The sequence below is a fragment of the Kogia breviceps genome, chromosome 17 (assembly GCF_026419965.1).
Source record: "Kogia breviceps isolate mKogBre1 chromosome 17, mKogBre1 haplotype 1, whole genome shotgun sequence".
NCBI classification, from domain to species: Eukaryota; Metazoa; Chordata; class Mammalia; order Artiodactyla; family Physeteridae; genus Kogia; species Kogia breviceps.
In genome coordinates, this window is record NC_081326.1 from 51729979 (window position 1) to 51744476 (window position 14498).

The following is a 14498-nucleotide window of genomic DNA, read 5'->3' on the forward strand; positions in this document are numbered from 1 at the left end:
CCTTACCTCTCAGGCAGGGATGGGAGGTCAGCTGACAAGACACTACTCAGAGCCAGCTGGAGAATTCAGAACAAGGAAGCCTATCCAGGCTTTGAACTGGGAGAGTAAGTGGTGTGTTGGAAGCTGATAGAATGAAAATAATCAAGCTGGTGATTGGGGATTGGGCAGGCAAATCAGAAGACTTAAAGTGGGCAAAATGGTCCTGACACAGAGCAGGTATAATTAACTGTACCCCATGAAAAAGAGGCAATCCAAAAAGAAATATTTCATATATCAGGTTCTATCCCTTAGGCTCCTCCCGCTTGACACCCCTTCCCCACTCCACCCAAGCCTTGGGCAGAGAACAGGACTTCAAACTGCACATTGCCAAGAGTGGTCCCCAAGCAAGACCCCAAATTATTGACACTTATGATCCCCAATTATGGGATTACTACTCAACAACTAAAGATGATTTTTAAATATTATTTTATAGGTATTTTTGAAGTAAATTTTAAGTTTGCCGTCTTTAGCAAGCTTTCTGTTTGTTTTGTTGTTGTGCTGGAAAACAAGTATTCACTATTTGTTTCTAGAAAAATATGTACCTTTTGTTTCATTTGCAAATGGAAAATTTAATAAAGAAAACTGAGGAATAATTTTTTAAAAAAGGAGGAAAAGACCATAGGGATATAATTAATAACTGGAAGCAAAGATACACATCACTAAGGAAAAGCATTTTGAAAACATGTTCATATCAAGATGTAAACTAGCCTGGATTTTTGATTTTGGGAATCAAAAAAAAAATTCTAGAAATTTTGAATTATTGGAATTTAGGCATTTGAAGAGTTTAAGGGCTAGAACAGGTGTTTAAGGGACTGTGGAGGGTCAGGTGGACTTAGGGAGCTGTAGTTACTGGGAATGATTTAGTAGTAATGTAGTACTAGTAGCAGGCAGTAACAGCTCTTATTTAAGAATGCTTGCTATGCACCAGGCTCTGCCCTAAGAGCTTTGTAAGCATTGGCCATGAAGTAGGCACTATTATGGCCATTTTACTGATGAGGAAACTGAAGTTTAGGGATATAATGACTTATCCAAGGTTACACAGAATAATTCCAGAGCAAAGTAATAAACATTCTTTTTCTTCCCCTCCTGAGGATAAACAAGTTAAATTATTAATATAAATGTGGTATAGACTGTGGTATAGACTGGGAGGGGGTGGAGGTACTGGAAAGTTAAGTGAGTAGGTAAGTGCTGGTCAGAGTGACAGAACAAAGGTAGTTGTAGCCAAAAAGGAGGTTAAAAAAAAAAAAAAAAAGGCTGGTTGAGGAACAATTTTGATGAACAGCTTTCAGTCTTTGACCAATATAAACTTCTAACCTCCCTCACCAGTCACTTTACAACCGTGGAGCAGATACTTTTCTGAGGGCCCCTTACCCACAATAGCAAAGGATCCTAGCCTTTTAACAACATACAGGATGAAAAGAAACAAAGAACAATCAGGCTTCAAAGAGAGAACCATAGAAAAAGAACACCTTAATTTGGAAGAGTGGCTAGCTCGGTAAGTAAGCCAGGAACAAATGCAGGGACACGGTGAAGTGCCACTTTTTAACTTCCGGTTAAAGGAAATTCAGTCAAAAATTACCAGCAGGAGCCTAAATTCTGAATTAAACTCAGCGCTTCGCACACCTGAAGTTGTGGAATGATTGAGATCTGGCCAGATCCATCATCTTGAGACAGCTACGACTCCCTCATTTTTTGCAATCTAAACACGTGTTTCTCTTGGTCCCATCTGGTAGGGGGATTCTGTGGGTTTAAGGGAATGGGGCATGGTTGGAGCGGAGTCACTGTATAGAAACTGGAGCAACACGGGACGCGCCCAGACACTCGGCAAAAAAACAGCCTGTAGAGCCAGCAACGGTCACAAAAATCCTACTCCTGACCAACCCCAGGCAGCTGCCACGCCTGCCTCCGCCACTCACCCCGCCCCGGACGCTTATTGGCTCTCAGCCCCGACGCCGGACCCGTAGCTTCTCGCCTATTGGGCCAGACAGGACCTGGGGCGGGGTGCGGAAACAAGAGTTTGGGACTACTGAGAGCCGCCTTCAAGGGCTAAGGAGAGGCAGGAGGTGGGGCTGGGGGAGGGTTTCCCGACTAGGGGGTGACTATGGCAGCTGCGCGGCGGCAGCGGCGGCTGAGACGGAGCGCGCGCCCGGCTTTGAATGAGCGGGGCTGGGACTGAACCGGCGGAGCGCAAGCTCGAGGAAGCGACCGACAGCGCGCGTGCGCGCGCCTTGTGTGCGCGCGCAGCCCGCGGCAGCTCGGAGCCTCCGCCGGGCGGGCGGGGAGGGGGAGGGGCAGGTGAGTGTGTGCGGCTCGCGCGCCCTCGAGGGGCTTCCCTCCCCCACCCCCATCCCGATCCGGACCCGGGTCTTGGCGGGGGGCTGGGTGTCCTCTGCCCCTCCTCAGTTAGCCCTCGTCTCTGCCCCGCACTTCCCGCCCTCCCACCTTCCTTTTCGCCCCTCCCCCCGGTTTCCCCCTACCGAGGCCGACTGCCACTCTATGGTACTGTTTCCGGGTCAGGGTGACCTCTGGGGTGAGGGAACCGCGACCCGGAGCGGGCCCCGGGCGTGCAGCCCTCACCATGCGAGCTCACGCGTGGGAGACCGTGCTGCGGGGCTCCAACCGGAATTCCCGAGTCCCCAGATTCACCCCCCACAGGGAATATTTCCCGTTCTTCCTGCCCATCCTCTACAGGCCTTGCTCCTTCCCAAGCAGATTTTTCTAAAATCCAAATCCCAGTCCACTCGGCACCCACTTGGAGCAATTGAGAGCGTTTTCACCAAACGCCGTACATATGGCGTCGGATTGTGCAACCTGAAAACGCTCCTGTTTTTCGCATCTGTACAGTGGGTATGATTTTTTTTATCAGACAATTTCAAGTGGGTAATCCGAAGTTAAAACATTTTAGTTATGAAACTCGTTCCTTTTGAGCCTTTCAGGAGACTTTACTCTGCCTTTGTAAGAGCCTCAGTGGTATTTGAGGGCCTGACTTTGAGTTGCCTTAGATGGTCCAGTGTTTCCCCGCTCTCACGTTCTTCTAATTCCCCTTCTCTTGCCGCTACCGGACTGGTTTTTCAAATTTAAGTGAGGTCAGGTGGTTTTATTTTTGGAGCCTTGTGATATACCTTAACCTACTTCAGAGATTTACAAACTTAATTTGAGGATATTCTGTACTGTACTAGATTATATGGTGTTTCAAATTTTGGTATTAAAAAAATGAAAATATAGTTTTAGAAATGCAGCAATTAGTGCCTTGTTTAGTGTGTACCAACATAGATTTTGGCTTGGCTTATTTAACAATTTGTGATATAGTGACTCTACTGAAAAGATCTCACCAGCAGTTTACATGGAATTACAGGGAGGAAGGATACATTTACTCTTTCAGTTTCTAATGCAGCATTCTTTTTTAAAATTGTAGGTGAATCTTTTTCACTTGACACAGCCAAGCTGTCATTCCTGTTGATTTCCTAGAGATGTCATTTGTCCAGAAGCGCTGAGGGTAGGTTGCTTTATGGTTCTGAACCTTATTTCGGCTATATCTCAAGTTTTTGTATTTTTGTAGTAATTTTTAAGGAAACTTTAATTTTAAAATTAGATTATATTAGCATTTCTCAGTTCTAGAAATTATTTCGATAGGGTAAAAATGCAAGTAGCTTAAGATGTGTACTTCTCAGATTGGTGAACTAGAAAGCGTTTCAAAAATCAGCTGAGGCAATGAGTGTAAAATTTAAGAAGAGGTTTCTTAAATGGGATGTGGTGTGGGAAGAGCCTGGGCTTTGGGGTCAGTCTCTTTAACATCTGGTGAGTGAATGTGAACTTCACTAGCAGTTGAGCCTCATCTGTTAAATGGGAATAGTGAAAGTCACCTCCTTTGTTTGTCTTTAGGATTTCAGTGAGGCCATAGAAGATACAGTGTCTAGAACTATACTGTGCTCAAGGAATGATAATTTCCCTTCGTTCAACAAATATTTGAGTACCTACAATGTGCTTAGCATTGGCTAAGACCTACCAACTGAGCAAGACTGATGGGGCCCTGCCTCCCTAGTCCCTTGCATTGTCACTAGCTTGTGACAGTTGAGCAGAGTACACAGGGTTTCTGTGTACTGGGTCAGTAGTGTTTCCCATCCCCCGGGGTTACATAGTAGGTGCTAAATATACATGTGTGTGATACACAACACACACACACACACACAGAAATGGATTGGAACATTAAGTAAATATGGGTCCCAAAGAACTGATTCCTACCTTCAAATTAGTATAATTGATAAAATCAAAAGTGTTGTTTAATTGTTAACATGATTGCATTTTCCCCCATTTCAGTTGCAATTGGTTGGAAAATTTATCTTGGAAATTATAATACCATCACTGAATTACTAAGAATGTTTATTATTAGTGAGGTGTTCTTGGCTTTTGAATTAAATAGACCTAGATTTGAATCTAGATCATTGGGTGTGGGAACATGGAAACATGAGCTTAGTCTCTGCTTCAATTGTCTGAAAAGAGAACAATAATATCTATCTCATAAGATGGTTTTATGGTGAGATAATACTTAAGTAGTGCTTGGCACATAGTAGCTAGTCAGTGAATATTAGTTTTTCTCTTATTAATCACAAAAGCAACTTTTCCACAGAATGAGGATATTCTTAATTGCTAGGGAGAGGATTCTATTCTGGTGTCAATAATAGTCCCACTTTCTGATTTACTGTTGGAACAAAACTTTACATTTTATTTTTAGTTACCATTAAAGTCATTCAAGTTGACAAATACTTATTGAACAATGACACATAGCAATATTTGTGGCAGGGTAATGACTGTTGTTACCAAGCCTTTATATGAAACTTATTCTCATCTCTTCATTCATGTAAATCCTGAGACCGACTCTTTTCCCCAGTCCTTAAATATTAAATGTCTCCTCCCTTCAAAACATCCTGATAGAGTATCTCCTCTACTCTTTCCCCTTTTCTCCCTAATGCCACATGCTCTACGGTCTCTTTTCTAGCTCTCTTTTTTTGTTTCTAATTTTTGTGAAAATTTAGGCTAAATCTTCATTTACGGAAATTTGCTTTCTTTTGGTTGAGAGTTTTATTCTTGACAAATTAGCTTTAAAATGAAGCTTTTGTTCATCATCTTAATTGTTCACATCATTCTGCTCATACTGCAGCAATCAAACCTTTCTTTCACGTCTTATTTTGCAAATAGTAATTGGAGGTAACAGATGAATAAGATCCTCACGGGAAGGATTGTACAGCATGAATACAGTATATAGAAATAACTATGGTACGAAATAGAAAATATACGTGCAGTAAGAGAAAAATACTGCAATTAAAAAGACTGCAATAGTTCAGCAAGAAGTTATAAAGGCTTATGCTAGGGAGATTGCAGTGGAAATAGGGAAGAATATGTATAGTATTAGGAAATGGAATTAGGTCTTTTTGGCAGTTTGCATGTAAGGGGATAAGAGAAAGGAGGAGTCAAAGACGTTGCATTTTTTGAATCCTGTTAAATTGCTGTTTGGGGATTTTTTTTTTTTGCGGTACGCAGGCCTCTCACTGTTGCGGCCTCTCCCGTTGCGGAGCACGTGCTCCGGACGCGCAGGCCCACCAGCGGCATGTTGGATATTCCTGGACTGGGGCACAAACCTGCGCCCCCTGCCTCGGCAGGCGGACGCTCAACCACTGCACCACCAGGGAAGCCCTGGGGATGTTTTTGATAGAAGTGTTTTAGTTACTTGAACAGTGAAATTCTTAATATTTTCTTCGTTCAGTTTATTTTCGAGTCACGTTCTTTTCATCCTCTCAGTTAGTAGGCCAGCTCCAGGCATAGGCATTCAGAAAATCATTCAACGCATATGCAATACAACCTGCACATGTACAAAATGCATGAGCATTGCTAAGGGAGCCTTTTGGAACTCTTCTTACCGAAAAGAGTCTGCTTGCCCTTTACACCCTTCTAACCCTAGAAGTAGAAAGTGTTTTGCCTTTCTTTAGAAGGAATTAGCAATAGTGGCTCTACAGAGCAGTTTAGGATCAGGTACTGCAAGAGTTAACTGCATTTTCCTTGCTTTCTGGTTTTGTTTCGCTTTTATTATTTTTGTTTTGTTTTGAACTTTCATATTAAGGTATAGTACACAAGCAGTGTATACAGTAAAATAAACTGATGTTGCCACCACTCAAATTGAGATACAGACCTTAGTTCCCTCATGCTTCTATGCTTCTATACCATCCCCCCAATCAGAGGCGAATACCATCTTTTATTATGTAATTTTTAACCAGTCAGTGTAATATCTTACTAGTTGAGAAAATTATTACATGCTCTTTTCTTTTTTTTTTTTTTTTTTTTATAAATTTATTTATTTATTTATTTTTGGCTGTGTTGGGTCTTTATTGCTGCGTGCGGGCTTTCTCTAGTTGTGGCGAGCGGGGGCCACTCTTCATCGCGGTGCGCGGGCCTCTCACTGTCACGGCCTCTCTTGTTGCGGAGCACAGGCTCCAGACGCGCAGACTCAGTAGTTGTGGCGCACGGGCTTAGTTGCTCCGCGGCATGTGGGATCTTCCCAGACCAGGGCTCGAACCCGTGTCCCCTGCATTGGCAGGCAGATTCTCAACCACTGCGCCACCAGGGAAGCCCTACATGCTCTTTTCAAGACTTTAGGAGATTATTGCTCATATCTAGTAATTGAAAACAAAGCAGTGCTCTCTCCTTTAATCCACATGAAATACTTCTTAAAATAGCATATTAGTACAGTGATGGTATATTTATCCAGGGAGATTTAAATATTTATATTATATTTTAAATTTCATTGCTTATCTTATACCCATATAAGATAATTTAAAAATAAAAGTCAGCATCTCAGTTTTGCGTAGATGGAACATACAGCTATCCTTTTAATTTGGCTCCATGATCATTATTACTTAAGTTACATTTTATTCCCTTTTAAGTAAATATGTATAGAACTGAAGTCCAAATATACTGTTTATGTTTTTTTATTTTGGAAAAAAATATTAAATTATGTTTTCTTTTTGTTTTATGGAATCACTCTACTCCAAATATTGGTGTTAACCGACTATAATGATTGCTTGGAAACTTTTTACTGATGGACTAGGAGTAGGATAAGTTTTAGTTGTGACTTTGTTATTAGTTTTTGCCTCACCTTGAACAGAAAAGTTAACTTCAGTGTATCTTAAGTTTGCTGGTTGAGAAAGCTAAGAAGTTGGATGATACATTGATATATTCAAATTACCCCAACATAAGAATCATGATTCTAAATGCTTACTCAGTGATTTTCCTCCTTTGACAGATGAAAGGCAAGGAAAAGCTAAAACATAAAATTCCATTGTCAGAAACATCATTCATTTGTGTGTTTGTATACATACCTGTAATTACTTGTGACTTGATTTAACATGTGATCTACTTTACCTCTATACTGGAAAAATAACCATCTCTCATGAATTAACAAATTTTAGTTTCCTTTTACCTCTTGTGTATTTATTTTGAGTCTCTGAATGAGGAAACTTATGGTTACTTAATATATTTAACTCTAACTTATGCCAAAACTCATTTTAAGAAATATTTAAATTAGTGATTGTTAGGATAATATAAGTAGTACATATATGGTATAGGTGACTAAAATGTGTAAAGAAATATTTGGAAATAATGATGATGTTTAAAAGGCTAGCAAAATAATACCTGTTTTGCCATTTTTGAGAATTTTTTTTATCCTGTGGTTGCCACGGCTTTAACTAGTTTCCAGTTCCTTAGCATTTCTTTTATATAAATCATATCTTTTGATTTAATCATAGGGAGGCAGTATGAGTGTGATCTTTTAGGACTCAATCATTAGACTACCTGGGTTCAGATTCCAATTTTGTAACTTAACAGCTCTGTGTCTTTGGGCAGCTTACTTAACCACTCTGTGCCTTGGTTTCCCTATCTAAAATAGGAATAAAATAGTACTTACCTCCAGTCCTTCATAGGGTTGTTCTGAGCATTAAATGAGTTATTACATGTAAAGCACTAAGAAAGCTTGTATTAGAGTTAGAGTTAGCTATTATGGTATGTTGAAATGCTGTTGTGAAATCAGAGTTCCATTCCTAGAGAAATTCTGTAATATGTTTCTTGTCACTAATTGACTTAGTTTCCTACTGAAAATTGGCTCTCCATAGTTACAAATAATCAATATAAAATAATGGTATTAATGACTTCTTTTAAGATTCTAATCAGAATCTGAAAACTCGTGACATAATACTGTTTTTTTTAATGTCTTATTAGATAGTTTTTACTAGATTTTTGAGCTACAGTTGACACAAAATGAACTGCACATTTTTAATGTAAAATTTTATCAGTTTTGATTAATATATACACTCCTGTGAAACCATCACCACAATCAAAATAGTAAGTGTATCCAGTACCTCCAAAAGTGTTTACTCATGCTCCTTTGTACTCCATCCTTCCCACCCCTTCCTGCCCCGTCTCAAGGCACCACTGATCTATTTTCTGTCACTAGAGATTTGTTTGTATTTTCTAGAGTTTTTTTTTTAATAAATGGGATCATATAGTATATATTCTTTTTTTGTCTGGCTTCTTTCATTCAGCTTAATTATTTTGAGATATATCCATGCTATTGCTTGCAGTAGTAGTTCATTCTTTTTCATTGTTGAGTAGTGTTCTATTATATGTATATACCACAATTTGTTTATCCATTCACCTGTTGATGTACATTTGGGTTGTTTCCAGTTTGGAGCTATTAAAAATAAAGCTGCTATTCAAAAACAGCACGTTTTTGAATGGGTGTATGGTTTCATTTATCTTGGGTAAATTCCTAAGAGTAGGATGGTTGGGTCATATGCTACATGTTGGTTTAACTTTGTAAGAAACTGCCAGATGTTTTCCAAAATCGCTGTATCATTTTACTTTCCCACGACCAGTGTATGAGAGTTATGGTTGCTTCACATCCTTGACAGTACTTGATATTTTTAATTTGAGCCATTTTAACATGTGTGTAATGGTTTTTAAGTGTTTTTTTGTTAACATCTTTATTGGAGTATAATTGTTTTACAATGTTGTGTTAGTTTCTGCTGTATAACAAAGTGAAAAAAAATGGAATGCTTCACGAATTTGCGTGTCACCCTTGCACAGGGACCATGCTAATCTTCTCTGTATTGTTCCAATTTTAGTATATGTGATGCCAAAGTGAGCACTAAGTGTTGTATTAATTTGCATTTCTCTGATGATTAATGATGCTGACCATTATTTCAATGTACTTATTTACCATTGTATATCTTCTTTGGTGAAGTGTCTATTCACACCTTTTGCCCATTAAAAAAAAAAATTAAGCTGTTTTCTTACTGAGTTTTGAGAGGTTCTTATGTATTGCAGATACAAGTTCTTTATCAGATATATGCTTTGCAAAGATTTTCTTCCAGTCTGTGGCTTGTCTTTTTATTCCCTTAACAGTGTTTTTGAATTGTAGAAATTTTAAATTTTTTTTTTTTTTCCCGGTACGAGGGCCTCTCACTGCGGTGGCCTCTCCCGCTGCGGAGCACAGGCTCCGGACGCGCAGGCTCAGCGGCCACGGCTCATGGGCCCAGCCGCTCCGCAGCATGCGGTACCCTCCCGGACCGGGGCACGAACCCGCGTCCCCTGCATCAGCAGGCGGACCCCCAACCACTGTGCCACCAGGGAAGCCCAGAAATTTTAAATTTTGATGAAGCCCTGTTTATCCATTTTTTTTAATGGATTGTGCTTTTGGTGTCATATCTAAAAAAATCTTTGCCTAACCCAGGTCACAAAGATTTTGTCCAATTTTATTTTTCTAGAAGTTTTGTAGTTTTAGCTTTTGTTATTTTTGTCTGCGTTGGCTCTTCATTGCTGCTCGTGGCTTTCTCTAAGTGCAGCAAGTGAGGGCTACTCTTCCTTGCAGTGGCTTCTCTTGTTGCAGAGCACAGGCTCTAGGTGCATGGGCTTAAGTAGTTGTGGCATACAGGCTCCATAGTTGTGGCTTGTGGGCTCTAGAGCACAGTCTCAATAGTTGTGGTGCATGGGCTTAAGTTGCTCTGTGGCATGTGGGAGCTTCCCGGACCAGGGCTCGAACCCATGTCCCCTGCCTTGGCAGGCAGATTCTTAACCACTGTGCCACCAGGGAAGTCCTAGTTTTAGGTTTTATATTTACATCTGTGGTCTATTTTGAGTACTTTTTGTAAATGGTGTGAAATATGGATTGAAGTTTTTTGGGTTTTGGTGGCGTTTTTTTGGCATATGGGTATCCAGTTTTTCCAGCACTATTAGTCAGAAAGACTGTCCCTTCTCCACTGAATGGCCTTCACATGTTCATAAATTTCAGTTGTTCATATTTTGTGGGTCTATTTCTATACGTTCCATTCTGTTCCATTGATCTATTTATCAGTCTTGACTCCAGTACTACATCATTTTGATTACTGTAGCTTTATAATGAATCTTGAAATAAGGTAGTATTAGCCGTTCTGCTTTGATTTTTTTCAACATTGTTTTGACCGTTATAGGTCCTTTACGTTTCTATATGAATTTTAGAATTAGCTTATCAAATTTTAGAGAAAAAAGCTTGCTGAGATTTTGATTGGGATTTCACTGAACCTGTAGTTCAATTTAGGGAGATTTGATATCTTAACAGTATCAAGTCTTTGAGCCATGAAAGATCTTTAAGTTAATAAGGGTCTTTTAATTTCTCTCAGCAATATTTTATAGTTTCCAATACATAAGTCTTTCATTAGATTTGTCCCTAAGTACTATATATTTTCTGTACTTTATAATTTTTAAAAATTTTAGTTTGTGATCATTTGTTGCTAACATATAAAAATACAGTTGATTATAGATTCCATTGAATTTTCTACATAGACTATAGATACAGTTTTACTTCTTCCTTTCCAATCTGAATGCTTTTTATTTCCTTTTCTTGCTTGATTGTACTGGCCAGAACCTCTACTATGGTGTTGAGCAGAGGTGACAAAAGCAGATGTGCTTATGTTATTCATAATCTTAGGTGGGAAGTGTCTAGTTTTTCACCATTAAGTCTCATGTTACTATGGGTTTTTCATAGATGTCCTTGGTCAGGTTGAGAAAGTTCCCTTCTATTTCTAGTTGGTTGTTTTTAAGGATTTTGTGTCTGTTCATAAGATACTGGTCTCTTGTTTTCTTTTCTGATAATGTCTTTGGTCTAGATTAGTATCAGTGTAATGGTAGCCTCAAAGAGTGAGTTGATAAAAAAATCCCTCTCCTTCAGTTTTCTGGCAGTGTGTGTAGAATTGGTATTACTTCTTACGTATTTGATAGAATTCACTCATGAAGCCATCTGGGCTTGGGGGATTTTTAACTACAAATTTAGTTTCTTTAATAAATACAGAGATTTTCAGGTTATCTATTTTTTCTTGCTGTGCTTTCATAACTTCTTTCTTTCAAGAAATTTGTCCATTTCATCTTGTCAAATATAGGCATAAAGTTATACTTTCTCAATATCCTCTTCATATTTGCAGACTCTCTAGTAGAATGTCACCCCTCTTTTATGATATTGGCATAATTTGTTATTAGGGACATGTGTTTTGGGTTCTTATGTACTTTTGATTAACTGACCCCTTTATCATTATGAAATGAACATTTTTATGCCTGCTAATATTATTTTCCCTAAAAATCTACTCTCTGACATTGAAATAGTCAATTTAACTTTCTTTCAATTAGTGTTAACATGGTATATTTTTCCCTCATCCTTTTGCTTTTAACCTGTTTGTGTTTTTATACTTAAAGTACATTTTTTGCAGGCAGCATGTAATGATATAATTCCTTTTTTTTAATCCTATCTAACAATTTCTGGCTTTAAATTTGCATTTAATGAGATTATTGCTCCAGTTGGGTTTAATTCTATCCTCTTGCTATTTGTTGTCCCGTCTAATATTTGTTCCCCTTTACCTTGTTTTCTGCTACCTTTTCTATTGAGTATTTTCTATCTTCTCTTTTGGCTTATTAGCTATAACTGGACCTTACCCCTCAGAGAATATGACTTAATTGATTTACTAGGGGTGGGCCCAGTTATCATTATTTCTTTAAATATATGTGAACCACTGGACTAGATGATCTCTATAGTTCACTTCCAGTTTATTAGCTATGTGCCCATAAGTTATTTGACTTCTCTTAATTTCCTCATCTACAAAATGGGTATGATAAAATGTATCTATCTAGAAGTTAAAAGTTTCAAATATTTTGAATAGTATTAATATGTTCATATGATTCAAATTTCAAAAGGTACAAAAGACTCAGTATATACTGTTTTATACTTTTTTGATTTTTCATTTTTTAATAGAAAACAAATTACAAATAAATTGTAAATAGATAATTTAAGTACAATTCAAAAACCATTCTGAGAATAGTTTGAAAAGGTTTTTTTTCCTCCCAACCATTCAAAACTGTTCAAAACTTTATTGTCTATGATTTACATTTTAATTTTTAAATTTACTATGTTATATTTGTACTTTCTAAAGGAAAGTAAAAAATATGTCTGATTTTTACAGTTCATAGTAGTACTTTTCAGGTTGACTTCAGAACATGAATATAGCTTATGAAATCACCTTAATGCATTTATTTTTGTGCTTTTTTCCACAGGTTTTGATTCCCACCATGGCTATCACACAGTTTCGGTTATTTAAAGTTTGTACCTGCCTAGCAACAGTATTCTCATTCCTAAAGAGATTAATATGCAGGTAAAGAAATTTTATGTTCAAATTGACCTGGTTGTCTTCTTGCTGATTTTAGATACCTTTATAACTACAAAAAGGCAGGACATATTATATTTAAGCTAAATATCTTGATTGCAATATTTATTTATTAATCTCTAGTTTTTAAAATATTTTTTCAGATTTTTTATATTTTTTCAGATCTAGAAAGTAGAGGTTCAGTTCTTTCAAATTCTTAAATCTTCCATTAAAATAACATTCTTAGTACTATAGAATTTCAGAGATAAACAAATTAACTTTCTTTGTTGTAATCATCAGAAAGTTTTTATGTACATAATTGTTTTATTATCAGGATGTTTTAAGGTGGTTAGGTGGAATTAGGCATAGGTATTTCTTTTTTTCTTTTTTTTTTTTTAAATTTAATTTTGGCTGCATTGGGTCTTTGTTGCTATGTGCGGGCTTTCTCCAGTTGCGGCGAACGGGGACTACTCTTCTTTGTGGTGCACGGGCCTCTCATTGTGGTGGCCTCTCCCACTGCAGAGCATGGGCTCTAGGCACTTGGGCTTCAGTAGTTGTGGCTTGTAGGCTCTAAAGCGCAGGCTCTATAGTTGTGGCACACGGGCTTAGTTGCTCTGTGGCATGTGGGATCCTTTGGAACCAGGGCTCAAACCCCTGTCCCCTGCATTGGCAAGCAGATTCTTTACCACTGCGCCACCAGGGAAGCCCCCATAGGTATTTCTTTACATACTACATTAGGAGTGTTATTTTTATGTTTAAAAAAATAAAAACTTTAACAGAGAAACCCTAAACAGAATAGATTTTTTTTTTGTCTCTTAAATAATATTCCAGAATGTACAGGTAGTCCAGGGTAGATAAGTCCTTCTGCTTCAGTAAGTCATTCAGAGACTCAGATTCCTTCTATTTTGTCATACTACCGGACCCTAGAGCTATAGTTCCTAAACCATATGCCAAGGTACTTCAGGGCTTGCATTACACTCATGGGGTACTTGTAGGATACTTTAAATTTTCCAACAGAACACAGTGAATGTGATAGTGTCTATTAAACACTAAACAAACTGTTGGCTCAAGGTAGTTCACATTTGCAACATTAGATTCTGCAGTATGTTTTGATGATGTTCTTGAATATTTGAGATAAGTTTTTGTTTACTTGTATTTTGGGTGACCTATCTTTGCAAAGCTAGGTTGTAATTAAAAGCAAGTACTAAACCAAAATTAATATGGAACAGAAAATAAGGGTGAGTCCAAGGCTTGAGAAGCTGTGCAGTATCCAACAGGCACACATATTCCATTAATAAGTAATTGTGGTTATTAAAGAGTGAAATCAACGTATTATTTTTTCTTTAAATTCATATGTATTTTTTTGTAATGGCTACTAAACAGATAGGACATACATAAGTATTGAATTGTTTGGGCCTAACTACTTAATCAGTGGAATTGTTAGGTATTTCTTTTGGCCTAAGAGTACTGTGAAAAAAGTACCAACACAGTAGGAGTGGGATAGAATAAAAGAGGAAATGGAGGGCAATCAGCTCTTTTTTTTAGTGGATATGATTTAGAAGTTACACACAATTCTGTTCACAGTGTATTATCCAGAGCTTAGCCACCTAGCTGCAAGGGAGGATAGGAAATGTAATCTCAAGCTAAATGGCCATTTTATAACTACTAAAACTCTGAAGATTAAGTGGCATTGAATTTATTGTTAGAAGTAGCAAAGCCAGAAAAAAACTAGGTTAAAGCAGGATGAGT

The 14498-nt window shown here is 38.1% G+C and overlaps 1 protein-coding gene and 1 non-coding gene across 3 annotated transcripts in view; one reads left to right on the forward strand and one right to left on the reverse strand.

Moving 5' to 3' along the window:
- Positions 1–2105: 2105 nt before the first annotated feature.
- Positions 2106–14498, forward strand: part of EBAG9 (estrogen receptor binding site associated antigen 9) — a 28973-nt gene continuing 16580 nt past the window's right edge. Inside the window, exons 1-3 of one of the 2 annotated variants that reach the window (XM_059043506.2) lie at positions 2106–2334; positions 3455–3535; positions 12661–12758. In XM_059043506.2, the coding sequence (XP_058899489.1) occupies positions 12676–12758 (83 nt within the window). In that variant the 5' untranslated portion in view covers positions 2106–2334; positions 3455–3535; positions 12661–12675. Of the gene's footprint in view, positions 2335–2535; positions 2887–3454; positions 3536–12660; positions 12759–14498 lie in introns of those variants that run through there. The other variant, XM_059043505.2, reaches the window with a different exon arrangement.
- LOC131744281 (U6 spliceosomal RNA) lies at positions 9127–9233 on the reverse strand. The gene has a single exon (XR_009332070.1). It is a non-coding gene; the product is annotated as a U6 spliceosomal RNA (small nuclear RNA).